The 18,632-nt window shown below is 43.2% G+C and overlaps 1 protein-coding gene across 1 annotated transcript in view; it reads right to left on the reverse strand.

Moving 5' to 3' along the window:
* UBASH3B (ubiquitin associated and SH3 domain containing B) overlaps positions 1-18,632 on the reverse strand; it is a 105,734-nt gene that overhangs the window by 37,965 nt on the left and 49,137 nt on the right. Inside the window, exons 2-4 of the mRNA XM_084611737.1 lie at positions 5,723-5,776; positions 4,753-4,939; positions 1,772-1,970 (exon numbers count right to left, since the gene is read on the reverse strand). Of these exons, the coding sequence (XP_084467863.1) occupies positions 1,772-1,970; positions 4,753-4,939; positions 5,723-5,776 (440 nt within the window). The remainder of the gene's footprint in view (positions 1-1,771; positions 1,971-4,752; positions 4,940-5,722; positions 5,777-18,632) is intronic.

Genomic DNA, 18,632 nt, shown 5'->3' on the forward strand with positions numbered 1-18,632 from the left:
TATGTATGGAACCGCTGATTTGATGCATTTTAACCCATGCGGTGTAAGCCTGTGAAAATCTAGGACCATCTTTTGCTGTGCCCAGTTTATGCTGGGTGCTGCAGGGGTGGGATGGCACGGAGTTGGTTACAGCTCTCTGAGGCGCTGCTTCAGCCTTGTGGCTGTTCCCTCAGGGGCTATATAGCTGCCGGGGGATCGCCAGAGCACACTGAGCTGTGGCCACTCCCACTCCATCCCCCTGTCGTGCTCCCTGCACCAGGGCAAGGAGGCACTGGAGTCAGTTTTGCTGGTTCTGTGCCTGCTGGCCACTCCCATATGCCATGGGACGCTCCAGCAGAGAATTAGGGCAGGTTTCCTCTCGCTTTGCATTAGCTAAGTGATGGTAAGCAGGCCCGAGAATCTGGTCCCCAAGATGGTGTGGTGAATTTCCTCTGGACGTACAAAGGCTGAAAGGGGTTTCCCTTTGGTTGTTGAGGTATTTTACGCATCTTCACAGAGAGCCGGGTTTGCTTCCGGGAAGCAGAAATTCTGTAAGGAAACTAAATGCGCTTTCTGTCTGTGGTGGGGGAAAAAGCTTGAGGTAGTGAGCTGAGCAGGAACTTGTAGCCTCAGAGACAAAATGTCTGTTTGAAAGGTTAAAGAACTGTCAAATGTCAACTTCCCTTCCAGGAGATAACACTTCAGAGCAAATGGATTGTGCTCTTTGAACTGAAAACAATAGGTTCTGTGAAGAGGTACTGAAACCCCAGAACACGTGGTGGGGTATTCCTCTCTCATCTTCCTAGCCCTGAAGCCTCGCTTAAAAATCCAACATCACTTCCCTGAGCTTGAAAGCCCTACTTCTGAATGGCATCAAAACTTTTGCATCTGAAAATGCTCTCTGGGGCACCTATGAACAGAGGAATCACTAAAGCGGAGCAGAACAATGGGCCATCTCGGTCCTGTCTCAGACAGTGGCCAAGGCTGAATACTTCAAAGAAGGCGAAATTCCCACCTTCCCAGACCATGCACCAAACTGGGCAATACAATTGCATGGAGGGTGCAAGGAGGGTAGATAACACTGACACTGACTAGGCTCCTGATTCAGCAAGGCACTTGGGCGCCTGACTAACTTTAAGCACGAGTAGTCTTACTGCTGTCACCTGATTACAGTTATTCACTGGACAAAATTAGCTATTTGTTTTAATGGTCACTTAAAAGGGCTTCCTTTATGATAAAGCTTTTTTTTTTTTTTAGCATAAATGAAATATTGACAGAAGGGGAATACAATTGTAAGAAGAGCATGTTTTGGGGAGGGTAAATTTAGTGTGAGGACCAACCTTGGGAACCAAATGAATTTATTCAGTGTCAGATCCTTAGCTGGTGACTTGGGTGGAGTTTTGCCAGTTTACACCAGCTGAGACTCTGGCCCTTACTATTACCACAGAAGGGATACTGTGCAGGGAGTGACACTGCCCCACTAAAAGTGCCTCAACCCTGATTTGGAAAGACCACATCTGTGGGAAAACAGTTCAGTCTCTCTTCCCCACCCAGTCTTCAGTCTAGGCTGCTAACAAGGAGGCCAGTTGTGGTGTGGGCATCTGTCCCTTAAGGATTGGACTCTGATTCCTAAACAGCCCCTCCAGAGGTTCTGTCAGGACCTTCTGGCAAGATTTTGGCAGCACAATGGCTGCATTTTACCATGACATACCAGGAGTATTTGGCACTAGTCAAGCTAAAATGCTTGGAGCCCCTATAGCCTGCCTTTGACATTTCTTTCCCGTGTACTCACCCACTTTAGAAGCAGCTTCTGTAGCAAAGTCCGCCGCAAACTTCTTGAGGACCTCAGCGCTGTCCTCCTTGACGAAAAGCCCAATGAAGTTCGAAGATGTGTAGAGTTCTAAAGGCAGGGGAGCAGGGAATTTGCATTTCCATCGCATCACTGTGGCATGCAGGGCTTCATTGAGCGCATCAATTTTGCTGTCTTCGCACTGCCGATGAAAGCAGGACACATGTTCCTTAGGGGGCAGGAATTCATTCACTGGGACCGTATATACCCTTGTAGTGTACTCAGAGAAGAAAGGAAGGGTTTAGGGTGAGGGACCTGAATGGTTTTACACCTTGGACTTTCATAGAAGTAGAAGAATGTAAAGAACTAGCATATACATCAAACAAAATGAAACAACCAAGAGCTGAGTGAATACAAAAAACTCTTCCATGGATTTGCATTCAAATGTTTCAGCTAACCAGCTTCAGAGGTATTCACTCTCCTGTTGCATTTGTTGTATGGCCTAGTGGTTGGGGTTCCCCTGAGACCTCTTCCACTTGGTTCCCCAAGAACTGAGCTCATCTCCGCTCGTCACTCAGGCGCCTTTATTTGGCATAGAGCAAAGTTATGTTGAGTTGATTAGATTCAAGCATAGGGGTGGGTGTAGGCAGACCACACCCCCAAAATTACGCAGCAAACCTCTTCCTTTACATATGTTTACCATACATTGCATTTACTATACATTACATTACACGTTTTGGGATTGGCTTGGTCACTTTATAGGAACCAATCCCAGGACAGCATGCACTGTCCATACACAACTTACTCTTTACCTCACCTTAGGTTCCAGGCTTATCTTATCCATTGCTATCTCGTCCATTGTAAATGGTTCCCTGGGTGTTCCCCTTTATTTTAGCTAATACAGACATTCTGTTTACAGATTACTGATCCATTTACCTCCCTAATCTTGTCTCCCAAGAAATAAAGACGCATCCATATCTAATTACTCATGGCAAACCAGGCCTGCACCAGTGATTATCATGTTTCCAACATGCCCATCACCATAGTAGCCTTCCAAAGTTAGTTACATCAGTGACCCTCTCCGAAGAAGAACTTTCTCTTTCTTGTGATTCCCAGAAGAGATGGGTCAGGTGTCTTGCTTTTCGACTTTATTTTTCAGAAGTTTTACCATAGCCATTCTTATATAGTCAAATACAATGACAAAGCAGGAGTACAGCTTTAATCTTAACACAGTATGAAATATTCATAGATAAATACTCCTGAGTATAAGATAAATAATTCCCTAACACCCCCCACACTTTTCCCCAGAAAAGAAGCATCAGAAGCCCAATCTAGCGGGAGACTCTTGGTAAAGCTCTCAAGAGCTCCATTCATAGGTGGAGTTTGTGTCTCTGTAGGTTAGTGTTAGTTTTTTTAGCTTAGCTCCAGCCAATCAAAGAATGTGTGTGTGGGGCAGGGGATAGCAGATTTCCCTTTCCGTCAAATGACTCTTTTAGCCACTGAGTGCTGCAGCAATCCATTTCCTGGCATTACTCAAACAAGGTGGATTTCCTAGAATGCCCAAAACAGAGGCTTGATGTGGGGGAAACCTCTACCCCGGAGCACCAAACTCTTTCTTCCAAAACATGGACATATTTTGCCATTCAAAGACTATCCGAGACAGGTTTGCATTGCAGCTGCCACAACTCCAATATTTGCTATGCGGGGCGAGTCCAGCTTTAAGCATTTGCCCAGGAGTCCGATATCATCTCTTTAGAATTTTGTTCTGAATGAAATGCAAAAACAGAACTGGATGTTCTGCACATACAATGCCAGATATTGTCCCACCTATCAGAGCAAAAGGAAATGTTTAGCATCTTCTCCCATTTTTCTTGCATGGTACAGTCAGTAGGATAAATCAAGGAGTTCACCATTTGTATGTGTTACCCACAAAATGTTTTTGGCTAACATACTTTTTAAGGTGCACTTTGAGTGGATTGTTTGTTGTCTGCCAACAATTCCCCACCTCCTTTATAATTTTGAGTCCACGCTTATTGTAGAAAGGACCTTGCTCTATTGGGTAGCTGGTGTTTCTCATGAAGATATGTGAAGCAGGCTAAAGATGTCTGTTCAGTAATCTCTTTTATGGTTAATATGTCCATGGTTAGCCAGGAGGATTTGAGTTTTGAGCTATTAGTAATTAAAATTGCGGGTTATTCCAGTTTGGTACCGAAGGAGAGCTGGTGAGATTAAAAGTGGTTATGGATTTGATTTTCTTTGGGGAAAGGCCAGCCAAGCAACGAATCAGATTGTGATATGACTGCCCTAAGTACCGAACAGTGGCCTCTTGGAGGAGCATCTGTGTATAGTCTACTTAGTGAGATATGCGGATGATATGGTGATGAGAACTTTAGCGATACACGTGACAATCGTTAAGACCATATTGACGCCGGTCTGTGACTGATACCAATTTAGTACAAGGGACTCATGAATTCTCTTTTGAGCTCTGCCATTCATTTACTCTGTGACCAAGGGCAAGTCATGTCACCCCTCTGTGCTTGTTTCCCCATCTGTAAAGTGTGCAGAGTGACACTTCTCTGCTTCAGCGGGGGGAACTGTGAGACTTAATTAGTGCTTAAAAAGATCCCTGGATATAGCACCGTATAGAAGTGCAATGCATCAGCAGGACTTCCAGCAGGATACCATCTCCTAGAACTCTAATGAAAAATGAGCAAACATATTTTTCAGCAGATTTCAAGGACCTAGTCTCCAGTGATATTATTCTGTTAAGACAGTGGTGGCTTGGAATGGACTTGTTTAACAATCATTTTGCTTCCCAGCCTGGTGTGCATCAAGCAAACCCAGTAATAATATTCCCTGAATTCCCTCGAGCACAAAGCATTTTACAATGAGTGGAGAAATATGTAACTCAACCTGCTTGAACCTGGTAATGGTTGCTGCCAAAAAAGACGCACAGGACAATTGAATGAGAAGCGCTGGCTCACCATAAAGAACTGGCAAAGAGTGATGTGTGGGAAGATGTTGTGAGCCTTGTTCTTCCCACAGATCTGCTTCGACTGCTGCCAGAAATCAGAGAGCTTCTGAGCCAAGGGGCCGGTGGGGCGCAGGTAGAGGACATATTCCCGAGGCAGGGGGTCATCAAGGAATGGGTCCCCCACATGAGAGAACAACCTGAGAGAGAGAAGGGAAGAGGTGGTTATTCAAGAACAGCAGAAATATTGAGTAAGAGATTAAATTAAAAAGACGCATATTTTTGTAGCAGAAAGAACCAAAATTAGAGTTCTTCCCTACTCCCCACATGTTACTAGCCTTGGGGCCACTGATCTCCAAGGGACCAGGCATGGAAATGTACATTCCTGCTGTCTATATGTCCAGTGTGGCCCAGTTATTATTACTAAGTAGGAGGGACGTCTGCTTTTTCAGTTAAGTCTCTGGACTGGGACTCGTTCAGTCTTTGGTTCTGCCATAGGCTCTCTGGGTGACCTTGTGTCAAAAGTGCTTCATAATTTTGGGTACCCAATTTGAAACATGTTAAAGGGGCCGGATTTCCAGAAGGCAGAAGTTTCAGTACTCTCTGTAAAACATGCCCTTTAACTTGTTCTCAGTGCGGACACTCAAAACCGAGGCACCCAAAAACTCTTGTTCCCTTTGCGAATTTAGATCTCAAACTCGCACAACTGTGAAGTGGGGGTGATAAAACTTCCTTTCTCTCACCTTTCTCGACCTTGCCTATTGAGATGGTCAGCATTTCGGGGCAGGGACTGTCTCTGACCATATGTCTTACGGTGCCTAGCACAATGAGGCATTGATCTTTCTTGTGTCCCTTAGGTACTGCCCTCGTATCAACAAACAATGACGTGGAGCTTCCATAAATAACATTTCACATTACAGTTTGTAAAGTATGGTAAATAAATCTTATCCACTTTTAAAAATTATTTATTACTTCATACCAACCAGTCACATGCTGCTTGGACACTTCTTCCTCCAGTGGATGTCAGTGCTTTTTGTCTGAGGAGGGGGAGGAAAAGAATATTCCACTGTTAGTGTTAATGGGTAGACAGAAAGTGGATAGTAACATCTGCTGCTTGAATTGGACTCTGCAGCCACCAGAAACCCTGGTACCTGTGGTTCTGGATTTGCAGACAGCGGCAATAACTAAGGGCCAGAGTCTGATGTCCTAACTCCCTGTGAATAATGCATTTCTCAATGAATGCTCCAATTTAACTCAATGAAACTATTTGTGGAGTCAAGTGCAGGTAGATTAAGGCAATCCAGGCCCATAGACACGCCCCCTGAACTGATGCCCCACCCACTGCACCATGCCCCTGTTCAAGGTGGTAGTGGCAAGGGCCATCCAAACATGGACAGTCTGCTCAGCTGTTGCAGGTCCAGCCACCGCTGCCAGGCTGAAGTTTTGCTCCTTCCTACCCACTACTTCCTGTCCTCAGGTGAGCTGGATTCCTATGGGAGAAGAGAGAACTCAGCTCCTCTGAGCAGTGGCACCATTGTTCGGCTTAAATGAGGGCTTGAGTCAGACTCTGGCCTTAGCTAACCTGAGCGGCAAAGTTAATGTCAACTGTGGCACCAAGAACAGTCAATGGGGCAGAGGGCGGTGGAGTTGCTTTCTCTGCAAGGCAGCAAGGTTAGAGCAGGGGCAGAGACATGCCGTGCTGAGATCACCTAAACCCAGTCACAGCGTTGAATGCCAGATCTTCCAATTTTATTGTCAGCCTCATGATATTTAATGTCATACGTGATGCCCCGGCTTCTGGAGACATGTGATAATGTGAGACTCTTAGCTTTCATTTTAAGAAAAGTATGTTTCTAGTTTCAAAGTAGCAGCCGTGTTAAATAAATTAGTTAGTCTCTAAGGTGCCACAAGTGCTCCTTTTCTTTTTATGTTTCTAGTGCTCATGGTTGCACAGAAAAGTTTGAAAAAGTGACCTGAGCACACTCCAAAGGCTTAAAAACTAGGAGTCAAACAAAAAGTACTCCAAACTTCTTTTTTTAGAAAAAAACTTATAATTGTTTTTAGCCAATCTTGTGACTTTCTGGGATCTGACTCATGATTTTGGAAGGTGAGGGGTTGACAACATAGCATTCACACATTGCCTCATTGCAAGAATACCCGGCTTAGGAGGTATATTCTCTCTTCGGGTTTTCATTGTCAAAGGGCTGCAGTGTTTTATTTACAAACACAGAGAATATGGTTTCCCACTGCTTACAAAAATGTCTTCCTGCTCCCTGCTCAACCTCTTAGCTGCCCCTATGGCACTTCACATGTCATATCAGCACCATTTGTAAGCAGGACTTATCTAAATGTGAACATACATGGAATCTGGATCTATTCCAAATGCACCTTATTTCAGACTCAATAAAATTAAATGTTGCCTGATCAATTTACACAAGACAGCGTGCAGTGTCTGTTTTCTTTCTCTTTCACCTGGTGTGCTTCATGATAGATAAACCCCTTTGTTTCAGATGCGTTGCTAACAGGATTTTAAAATGACCTACTTATTGGCCTTTTGATCAGCATGAAAATCAAAGGGGATGGATATGAAAATATGGGGCATCTCACTCAGCTTTAAGAAGAGCAGAGAAAAACAACCACCACCAGGGGGCACAAAGCAAATATTTTCAGCCTGGAATAACCTACAGAAAAACTACTAAATGTGTTTCAGATTAGCAGCCTCATTAGTCTGTATTTGCAAAAAGAAAAGGAGGACTTGTGGCACCTTAGAGACTAACCAATTTATTTGACCATAAGCTTTCGTGAGCTACAGCTCACTTCATCGGATGCATAAAAGTGGAAAATGCAGCGAGGATGTTTTTATACACACAGACCATGAAAAAATGGGTGTTTATCACTTCAAAAGGTTTTCTCTCCCCCCACCCCACTCTCCTGCTGGTAATAGCTTATCTAAAGTGATTACTCTCCTTAAATGTGTGCAGCTCCTGCTAAACTGATCACGTTCCCGTCCTGATTTTTCCCTTTTAAGTGCATAAATATTCCCTGTTGTTCTAACAAAGATTAAATAAAAATGCACCAAAGTGTTCTGTTGTTGAGCAGTCAGGAAAATACAGGAGGAAATCAATACACTGCAATTTAATTTTGGATAGCACCTGTTTATCCAAAAAATGTTTCCCCAAATATCGATATATTGCACTGAAAAGCAATTATACCTGAGTGGGCAATTAGTCTACGGAACTCATTGCTACAGTATGTCAATGAGGTCAAGAACTCATTAGGATTCAGAACAGGAGTAGATGTTTATACGGATATAATTGTGTATATTAAAACATGAAGAACTTTGGAAAGGATAGAAACCTCATGTTTCAGGGCATAAGCTGACCTCTCATAATTGTGGGTCAGAAGGAACCTTCTCTGGGGAGCAGGTTATCTCATAACTTCTACTGCAGGGGTGTCTTTCTCTGAAGCAACTGGTGCCACCCACTGCTGGAGACAGGATACTAGACCTAGATAGGCCGTTAGTCTGATCCAGTCAGGTATGTGTTGCCCAGCACACTGCCTGCTGTACAACATCATGGGGAAGGAGAAGGTTTGACGCAGGGCACTGGGACAAAACACGCCGTGTGCAGCAGAGACTGCCTCAGTTTCGAAGGATGCCTCCAAAATGTCATATCAAGGGGGACCCTGTGTCACTGTCCCATCAGGAGAAAGGGGACTGAGCGGATCCCACTGAGAGGTGAACCACAGTGGTTGCACCAGAGAGTCTACAACATTGAAATTCAGGGCTTTGAAGCCTTGAATAATAAATCATATACATACAGTGGCATCTTTCCTAGGATCAAGCAGCAGAAGCATTCAGCTACATGGACAGCTTCTGTAAAGGTAGCAATTCTGCTTGCTGTCCTCACAACAGGTCCAGGAACATGGGGCTGGGACCAGCTTAGGAAGTGGCTGGTTTTATTTGCCAGCTGTTAAACTGGTCTAAGCAGCTGCCTTCATATTCTTCTATGGAGAGTATAATCTGTCTCAGAACTCTGTGCAGTAAAAATTTGCCTCATGACAGGAAAAGCTCTATTCAGCTGCTAGCTGATACCCTCAAACTTGTTAAATATTATGGTATGGCTTATTGTAAAGTGAAGACTTCCTGACATCTTTAAACTGACCGCTGACAGTGCATGTAGGCTGAGCTGATAGAATCAATAAGAATATCCTGCATTATTATCTTCTGAGGGAACGTACAGTTGGGGTTGGAGAACATACTGGTTTCAAATGAGTGCAAAGGGCCTGGAGTCAGCACTTCTGGGTTCACGGCTCTGGGAGGGAATTAGTCTAGTGTTTAGAACCGGGAAATGGAGTCTGTGCTCTCCAGCATTATACTCTTAGTTCTGCCAACGGCTCCCTGTGAAGATTTGCTATGCCTTCATTTCCCTATCTACCCTTAGTTAATGTTTTTGAAAGCACTCTGATATCCATGCAGGAATAGCATGGACATGCATGAATGAGAGAGACTCAAACCACTGAGTTGGCTACATTCCCTCTATTCAGTTGTTTCTCCCCACCAATACTTGCTTTCATTTTGAGAAATTAAGAGGAAGGCAAAAAATACTGGTGCAGAAAGGGCAGTGTTGCAAATGTGTGATTATGAAAACACTTCCTACTCAATGTTTGTGCTGCCCTTATCTGCCAGCATTCCATTGCAATCAGTGGAACACTGGGACATGACTCCTATTAGGACATAACGTTGCATAGCGTCATAGTGTCCCTGGTGTGTTCTACCTAGATGCATTTTGTCTAGCATAGCTCTAAATGACTCATACAGTGAAGCTGTGGAAGACTATTCCACAGTTCTCTAAGACCTGGGGATGCAGAGCCTGGGAGTGCCAATCCTCAGCTGGTGTAAACTGTTATAGTCCTATTAACTTTAGCGAAGCTTTGCCTGTTTATACCAGCTACATTTCTGGCCCTAGAGTTTCCTAAGCTCTGTTTCTTCCACTTGCTTCCAGTCAAACTTTCTCAGACCAACCAAACAACTCCCCTCCCTTCTTGCTTGTTTACATTAGTGGCTCTCAACCAGGTGTACAAGTACCTCTTGGGGGACACAGAGGTCTTCAGGGGTACATCAACTCATCTAGATATTGGCCTAGTTTTACAACAGGCTACATCAAAAGCTCTAGCGAAGTCAGTACAAACTAAAATTTCAAATAGACAATGACTTGTTTATGCTGCTCTGTATACTATACACTGAAATGTAAGTACAATATTTATATTCCAATTGATTTATTTTATAATTCTATGGTAGAAATGAGAAAGTCAGCCATTGTTCAGTAACAGCGTGCTGTGACACTTCTGTATTTTTATGTTTGATTTTGTAAGCAAGTAGTTTTTAAGTGAGGTGAAACTTGAGGTACGCTAGACAAATCGGACTCCTGAAAGGGGTACAGTTGTGTGAAAAGGTTAAGAACGACTGGTTTACACCCTTTAAAATGCTGTAGAAATGTAACTCTCCACACCATAGACTTGGTGCATCTAATGCATTTAAGTTCTGTTGCATCCACAGCAGCAAATCTCCATTTACATTAAAAATTTACTTCCTGCAAAGCCCCACTTGCTTTGAAACGAGCCATTTCTCCATTGCATAGTGCGGGCTGACAGGCTGGCTCACGCCCCTGATTTACTCTCTCCAGACCCCAGAGCAGATCATTCGAGGCATCATGCATTGTTTAGCGGGACATAGTGTGCTGCCACCCACCCCTCTTCCATTCTCTTCGTGAACCTATGAATGTTTTCTTGGAACGAGTGGTACAATAAAGCTCTGTTAGAATAGACAGCAGCTCTCTCTCTGCTGCCTTTTGTACTCAAGGGATCCAGAAGGACGTTAAAAAAATGTTAAGGAGTACTTGTGGCACCTTAGAGACTAACCAATTTATTTGAGCATGAGCTTTCGTGAGCTACAGCTCACTTCATCGGATGCATACTGTGGAAAGTGTAGAAGATCTTTTATACACACAAAGCATGAAAAAATACCTCTCCCCACCCCTCTCCTGCTGGCTTTGCCAGCAGGAGAGTGGGGTGGGGGGAGAGAAAACCTTTTGAAGTGATAAACACCCATTTTTTCATGGTCTGTGTGTATAAAAACATCCTTGCTGCATTTTCCACTTTTATGCATCTGATGAAGTGAGCTGTAGCTCACGAAAGCTTATGCTCAAATAAATTGGTTAGTCTCTAAGGTGCCACAAGTACTCCTTTTCTTTTTGCGAATACAGACTAACACGGCTGTTACTCTGAAACCAGAAAAATGTTAGTCTGGGCTAAACGCACCCATGTTCACGAGCAACTTCAGAAGGTAAATGCCTTTTCTTTCCCCCTCCCACCCTTCCGGTTCTGTCAGGGAGCATCCCCCTGCCCCCACTTCCACCCCCACAGCCCAGTTTAATTTTCAGCGCAAGGAAGGAAACACTGTGTAAGGTAAATTTTTGTCATGGCATTTGAGGCAGAGAAACGGTTTCTTTCCATGCTATTTAGTTGAAGGGAAAGGTAACTGTGCTTCAGACTGATGCCTTCCCTGTCACCACAAAACAGGGACAGTAAAGAATTCCCCGCAAATGCCCTGTTCGTTAGCCATCAACTCAGGCCAGGAAGGGATATTCCTCAAGATGCTTAGTCTCCGCAGCACCGTTAGCACTCAGGCCGACACCTTCAAAGCTGGGTGCTGACAGCTAGGTACGTGCATTTATATGCAGTCACCTAAATAAATGAGCTGATCTTTACATCCGCAGACCACCTGCTGTGGGAGCCGGTGGACCGTATTCATCCCCTCTGAAAATTACTGAAAATCCATAGTCAAGCCACCTCATTAGGTGCTTAACTATAGGCACATGGGGTTGAAATTTGTTGTCTGATATGGAAGCTGGTTTCAGTTGGGTGGTTTTGTGAAATGGCTACTTCAGGTTAGGACCTAGACTGAGCCCACCTCAGTTCTGACAGGTCACCAAGCAGCCATCAGATGATAATTTCAGGTCGTGACTCACTGGAGCTGGACTCAGCATGGAGACCTACAGGTGAAATGGCTTCACAGAGCATTACTAATCCTTTGAGCCTTGTGGCTTTTAACAGACTTAACACAAGGAGTCACTTCATCCACCACCACATGCAGCCACCTCTGAGGTGAGATCGAGGCACGTGTTTAATAAGGACACAGTACAACGGTTCGGAGCAGGAGGTGGTGAGGATACTGCATCCAAATGAAATTACAGAGGGGACTGAGAGTGGGCAAGCTGGAATTTGTTAACCTCTATCATCTCTCCTGAAAGTGCCGTAAGATCTTCAGCCATCACAAATCTTTGGACTCTCCAGTCATCTGTGTGCCCATTAAAACCTTGCTAAGGCAGCGATTTGGTATCAAGTCAGAAGGAAGAGCACCCACTTCTAAATCACCAGTAAGCTTCTGTTTAAATGGGGGGTTCTAAATCACCAGTAAAACAGCACCTAAATGTTCCTAGGAAGTCTCGCAGCCAAACTCTCCACCCTGAGTTGTAAGATCTTGCAAGGCCACAGCATAAATGGTATATTGCTGCACAGGGACAGCTGAATAACACCTTAGCAGTTAATAAGTAAACAGCACACAATACCCATTTCAGCCCACAGCTGTTCAATGGAAAAGCATATAGCCCTGTGTACTACACAACTTAACTCATTACTGTAAAAGGATTTTGGCTTCCTGTAATTTTCATGGTGGAGAAAAAACAGCAACAGGGGGGAATGTCAATTCAGCTTAGAGATACATGTCAATAAACATAAAGCATAATGGCCAAAACCCATTTACTTCAAGGGAAATGACTTTCAGGGAATGATGCATTAACCTTAAAGAGAAACTTCAGTCTCAGTAACAGCACATAGAAATCTTTTCTCCTCTCGCTAATTGCTCTGCTTTCTTACTGGAGCCCCATTTAAAAGAGAGCACGCCTTTGCTATCAATGGTGTGGCAGCTTGTGGGGTAATGAATTAGGAGCTAACAGGTACTGGTGGAAATGGCCTTTTCATCTTCAGAATGAAATGTCACAGTGGAAAAGGAAAAAGGAGAAACTACTATTTTTGGAACAGCAATGTGTCTTTCTCTGTGGAGAACAAATTCTGCCTGCTGTGCATTTTACAGAACAATAAAAGCGACTGTATTTCCTGAGCCACAAAAGGACACTATCCAGAACTGGGGGTGGGGACGGGATGTTCAAATCCAGAAGAAGGAGGGTGTTGTGGTTAAGGCACTAAACAGGGGTGCAGATCTGTGCTCAGTTTCTTGCTCTGTCACAGATGCCCTTTTGTGATGTTGGTGTCTCAGTTCCCCATCTGTGACATGGGGACAATAATCATCCCTATCTCCCCCCTTTTGTCTGTCTTGTCTATTTAGGGGTCAGTCCTGCAAGGTGCCGGCCCTGCTCCAGCAAAGGACTTAAACACATGCTCAAACCTATTGACTTCATTATCATTTCTCAGTTCACTTATTTAAATAAACACCCCTGTGTCTTCCACTTCACTCTAGCCCTTCAAGTACTGCAGAGCAGTGGAGACTTCCTGTCTTAACATCTCCTCCTAAACACCACCCCCCCACCCATTAAAATACACAGAGCTCAGAAAGAGGAAGGGCTGAGTAAACCCCAGTGGGATTTGAACCTACAGTTCCAGAGAGTTTATTGCTTATCCAAAATTGATGTTTAGGATATAATTAAACTGTCCCCACTGGATGCTATATAGAGCTACGTGAATTTCCCCATATCTATCCACTCTTCTTCTAAAATTGTAATATGAGCAGAGGGTCAAATTTTGCCCTTGGTGATACTGCGTGCTGCATGTTTGTCAAAAAGAACTTGGTCCATCGTATGTGCCTGTGGACACAAGCACAAATATGCTACCAATATTCTCTACTTCTGAGCCAGCTAAAATGAAGCCATCAGCCCACGCAAGCATTGTGGGATTTGTGAATGAGCATAAGCATTAGAGACAGTACGGGGGAAAAACTAAATCTCCTATTTTATGATGGTGCCTCATGCCTGTACAAACTTCTTATCTGTGAACAAAGCTCCTCAGGGGGAAGAATTCATCATTTTAAGTAGCCCCTAAATCTCTGGTCCATAAAATATTTAGCTGCGTAAGTAAGGATTTGTTGGAAACTGCATTAAACATGATGGAAAAATCTGGCTCTTTCCAACATTAGATTTGGTTTGAAGCTGCCCGACATGGCAAGGTAAGAATTATGGAGTCATAATTTATGCCAAATGGGACTGTTTAAAAGAAGAGCGCTATAAAGTGGAGTGTTTTTGTTGTGATTATAAAATATATTTATTTTTGCTTTTAAATATATATCTATATTTAAAGTTTAACTTTCCAGCTTGCTGTGGTTTATGGTCAAAGAATAGAATATACAATGCTGCTGGCTCAGGGGACTTATAACAGGATACAGACCTTTTCAAGATTAAACTCAGCAGTAGAACAGATTGGAATGTGCTTGTAAACTGTATGCTGTGTCCTCCTGAGTGGTTTCTCCACCTACAGCCATAACCACCTACTACTGCTTACAGATAATAGCAGTATTCCTTTACTTTAAGTGGCAGAGGTCTTAGCTTTGGGGCAGAAGTCCCTGGTTTCAAACCCTGGTGATGACCAGTGAGTAAAGGAGAGTCATTGTGTATCCTTTGCAAACAATTAATTTGCCAGGTTTGGGCCTTTTTTCTATTTTTTTTATGAATATTCATTTTTCAGAATTATTCACCAAATAATTTTTACTAGCAAAGGTGGGAAAATGGACACATTTGTCTAATTACTGCATTCAATAAATAGTTGCAAGTGAAATATCTGTCCCTGATTCTTTCAAGCAGTCTAATTCCTTGATTATTTGATGGGGGAAAATGCTAAAATTCCTGAATAGTTTATCAACCACCTCCTCTAGTTTTTCCCCAGACATATTCGGGCATGATGGGTTTTTGCAAACAGTTTGAAGAGGTTGATCCTCTGAGTATTCAATATTCAGAATTCGCTCTGTGTGATTGGTCACCTAAATCACATGATATTGTTTCTGATGCCTGTTCCGATGACCTAACCACTGTAAATAAGCTGAGTGCACACAGAAATCCCTAAGGATTCCATTCCTATTGGGTGCCGGGGGGAGGAGAGGAACAAGTTCCTACTAGATTTTCCTCTTCTGCATACATTTTAAGAACTAAACTTCATAGGTGTTATTGCAGGCAAGTAACTCCCATGCTGTACCATACTGTTTTGGTCAGACACGTAAATTTCCCTCCTTTCAGTGGGCTTTGTGTCAGTCCCTTAAATATTATCCTAGCTTATTCTGCTGCTACTTTTAACACAAAATGTGGGACCCACACTCCTCCCTAGCATTTGGCCAAATAACTCTAGTTGCCACTACAGCAGTCACAAGGCTGGGGTGTATTTTCTGCTGCTAAATCATGAGACCCATTAAAAATACACACACCATTTGGGAAAATCTCCCTAATTTAGGTCAGCAAATACCATAAACAGGTCACAGCTCTGCAAAGATCTCCCCACCCCCTCTGAAATACAAGAACCTTCAAATGAACATTATTGCAGAGTGGCTGCACAGTCTACAGATAGACTGGAAGATTTTATCCCCTAGGTCAAATAAATATTTCTAGAACGTACATGACAACACAGTAAGATTGAGGGTTTCTTCCTGCCTTTTCCCTGAGCAGTGGCTGCCATATCTCAGTACTCATTAATACCAAAGGCAATTAATAGAAAAGAGAGGGAAGTGGGAAACCCAACCAGAAACAGGATTGGTAAGCACGCTGTTCACATTGTGAATTTACAGTTGTCATAATTAATGATGTTTTCGTGAGGGGGTGATCCAGCTGCCCAAAATGCAATCCTGCCATGTGACTATTTTTGTTTCAAGTGGAGAAGATTTGGGGACTCTGTGTGTGTGTGTGTGTGTGTGTGTGTGTGCTCTATTTTTTTATTATTGTTATTTATTAATATTTTAGTTACGTAACCTCTTGAAGGCAGAAGACTCATATGTGCTGCAGGATGTTTTTCTTCTTTAACACATATGCACCAAGACATCCCCTTAATTCTTTGCTTTGCCAGATTGTTAAATCAAACCCCAAAGAGGGAAGTACAGCTTTAAAAAAAAAGCAATCTGCAAAATTAGAGGAATCTAGCAGCCATTTTATGTTTATAAAGAGAGACGCATTCATTCAAAAAAAATATCTCTTGTTTAAAGCAAAATGACAGCGTGGGCCTCTGAATAAGTTGGGGCCTGGACCTTAAAAGATCTGGATTCAGTTCCCAGCTCTACCCCACACTCCTTGTGTGACCTTGGACAAGTTATTTAGAGCCAATTTCTCAACTGTTGTACAATGGCATATCTCCCTCAAAACCTCCATGTACCTCTGTTCCTCTTAATGCCTCTAAAATGGAGGAAACAACACTTCCTTTCTCCCAGTCTATCTAGAATGTACAGCACCAAGCGCATAAGGCTTCTGAGCTAGGTTGGGGCCTGGAAGTGCACTGTAATGCTAACACCACGTGAATTACAACAAGGAGCCTTTAGACTACAGTATTTCCCACCTCAAGTGTTTTGTTTTTTTATTAAATAAGTTTTGGATTCTTTTTGTTTTCTGGGTTTTTAGTCTTTTGAGTTGACATTTTTTCCCAAGCTTTTCTCTGCAACCATGAGGCCAGCAGTAACTACTACTGTTTTTTTTAATGAAAGTTGAAATTCTCTGGAAATAACATGACTCCAGGTGTTGGGCTTTAAGAAACACCCCACATATCAAGACATATGAAAAAAACACGCACGTTGGCAATACTTAGGCTAGTGGCGGCTGAATGGCCAAAGGTTCAGAATTTGGGATCAGGCAGGCATTGAGAAAAGGAATGCTAGATATACGAATAGTTTAACATTGGTGGGTGACATTAAATGTATACTCGAAGAGAAATTAGGTAACGCCCTATCTCTGTTAACTCATTTACAGGAATCTGAATTTTAGTAAACTCATTGAGCTGTTCTATTTGATGGTGCAAATGCCTTCAGATGTACAGGTTGTAATAAATGGAATCACTCCAGTGTTATTCCCCTGTGGGCAGGGGGGTAGTCAGTAGAAATAGAACTCATCATACTACACATACTGCATTTGATGTAATAGTGGCTTTAAACCCGGTCTAATATTTTGCACCACAGCTGAGACTCGAGCAAGCTTTCGTTATTCAATTTTTTTTCTCAACAGTGTGAGAGATCAAGTTTTTCCCCCACAAATACTAATACAGTTTTAGCTAACCAGGAAGACAATGTCTTTGCAAGGAGCCAAGTTAGAGGATTAAATGTGCTCAAATGTACCATCTGGAGTGACAGTGATAGCCAGAAAAGGAAGTGGTTGTCATATTGATTGGAAATAAATAAGTTCCTTCACAGGGGTTGAAGACAAATGTGATGCTTTCTCTCTTACTCCTGTGTTCCTCATACAGAAATGACCAGGAACGGAACAGAGATTTGCACCATCTCTGCCCCTTATAGCAAGGGCCTTTTATTGTTAGAGCAGGATCCCATCATAGGTAGCTTTCTGACAGATCATGGATCTATTATGAATCTTCTCAGAGCGAGGAGACGGGTGGGTTCGCTGGCCGTGGCAGCTGCTACTTAATGTGCTAACCATAATTGTGTCTCTGTTATTTTGCTGTCTTGTCTCTCTGTCTCTGCGTTCATCTGCAGCTTCCCATCTTATATGTGGACTGTAGGCTCTTTGGGCCTGAGATCATCTTTTCGTTAGGGGTGCTTTATAGTGTATAGTGTGTACTGTAATGTATAGTGTGTATAGTGCCTAGTACCCCTGATTGGGGTCACGAGACACTACTGCAACACAAATAAGAACTATGATGCAGCATGCCCCAGTTCTATTGCCCGATGTAGTTATCTCCATTTTACAGATGGGAGGGGGGGTAAGACTCAGAGAGGTAAAAAGAAAAGGAGTACTCGTGGCACCTTAGAGACTAACTCAGAGAGGTAGTGACTTGTCCAGAATTGCACAGTGAGTCCTGGAAGAGTGAAGGAGAGAGGTCTCCTGACACCTGGCCCTAGGCTCAACCTAAAACCTAGAGAGGAGCAGATTTTGCTAAACACACTGAGATTACAATCTCGCCCAGAGAGTTCTGGGAGAAAGAGACACTTCCCTCCCTCCCCCCATGGCCATTTCCTAGTGTAGCCCCAAGTTTTGCTTTCTGAATGGAGTTTTTGTATCTCAGAGGTCTTGAAGAGAAAAAATAAATGCAACAAGTAGCATTTTAAAGTGTTGGTGTTAACATTTTCCAGCATCTCAGGGTTTCAAAACAGGAAACTTGGGGGCGGTACAGTTGCTCAATTTGTCAGACAGATGCTGTTCTATGAAGTCGGTTGCACAGAGTTACACCAGGAACTGCAAGTTTAAAAGCTGCCGCCTTAGTAACTTCCTGGGGTGAATTCTCAATGTGATGCATCAAGGTTTTGGTGCGTTACTTCCACCAGCAGCAGTGGGAGACACTGTGGGCTAATTCCTCCTAACCCCACCCCACCATGTGTCATGCTGAGAATTCACTTTCATTCTACAGAGACTAACAAACCAGTTATGGGGAGGGCTTCCCAGCTCAACTAAGACGAAATAAGCATCAATGTGAATAGTTAGAGGCTGAAAATAAAGTGTCAGTCTACTGTATATTGAATCTGAAGTTAGAGATGAGCCCTGTGACACAAAGTTCTGATCCAGATCCAAACTTCCCCACAGATTGGAGTCACAGATTGGAATCGAGGACTTTGGCTCAAGCCATTTTAAGTGAAAATGTTTAAACATTTGCCTTGTATTTGCAGAAACAAAACAAAGACCAAACTTGCCA

This window comes from Lepidochelys olivacea (genome assembly GCF_965140295.1).
Source record: "Lepidochelys olivacea isolate rLepOli2 genome assembly, chromosome: 22".
NCBI classification, from domain to species: Eukaryota; Metazoa; Chordata; order Testudines; family Cheloniidae; genus Lepidochelys; species Lepidochelys olivacea.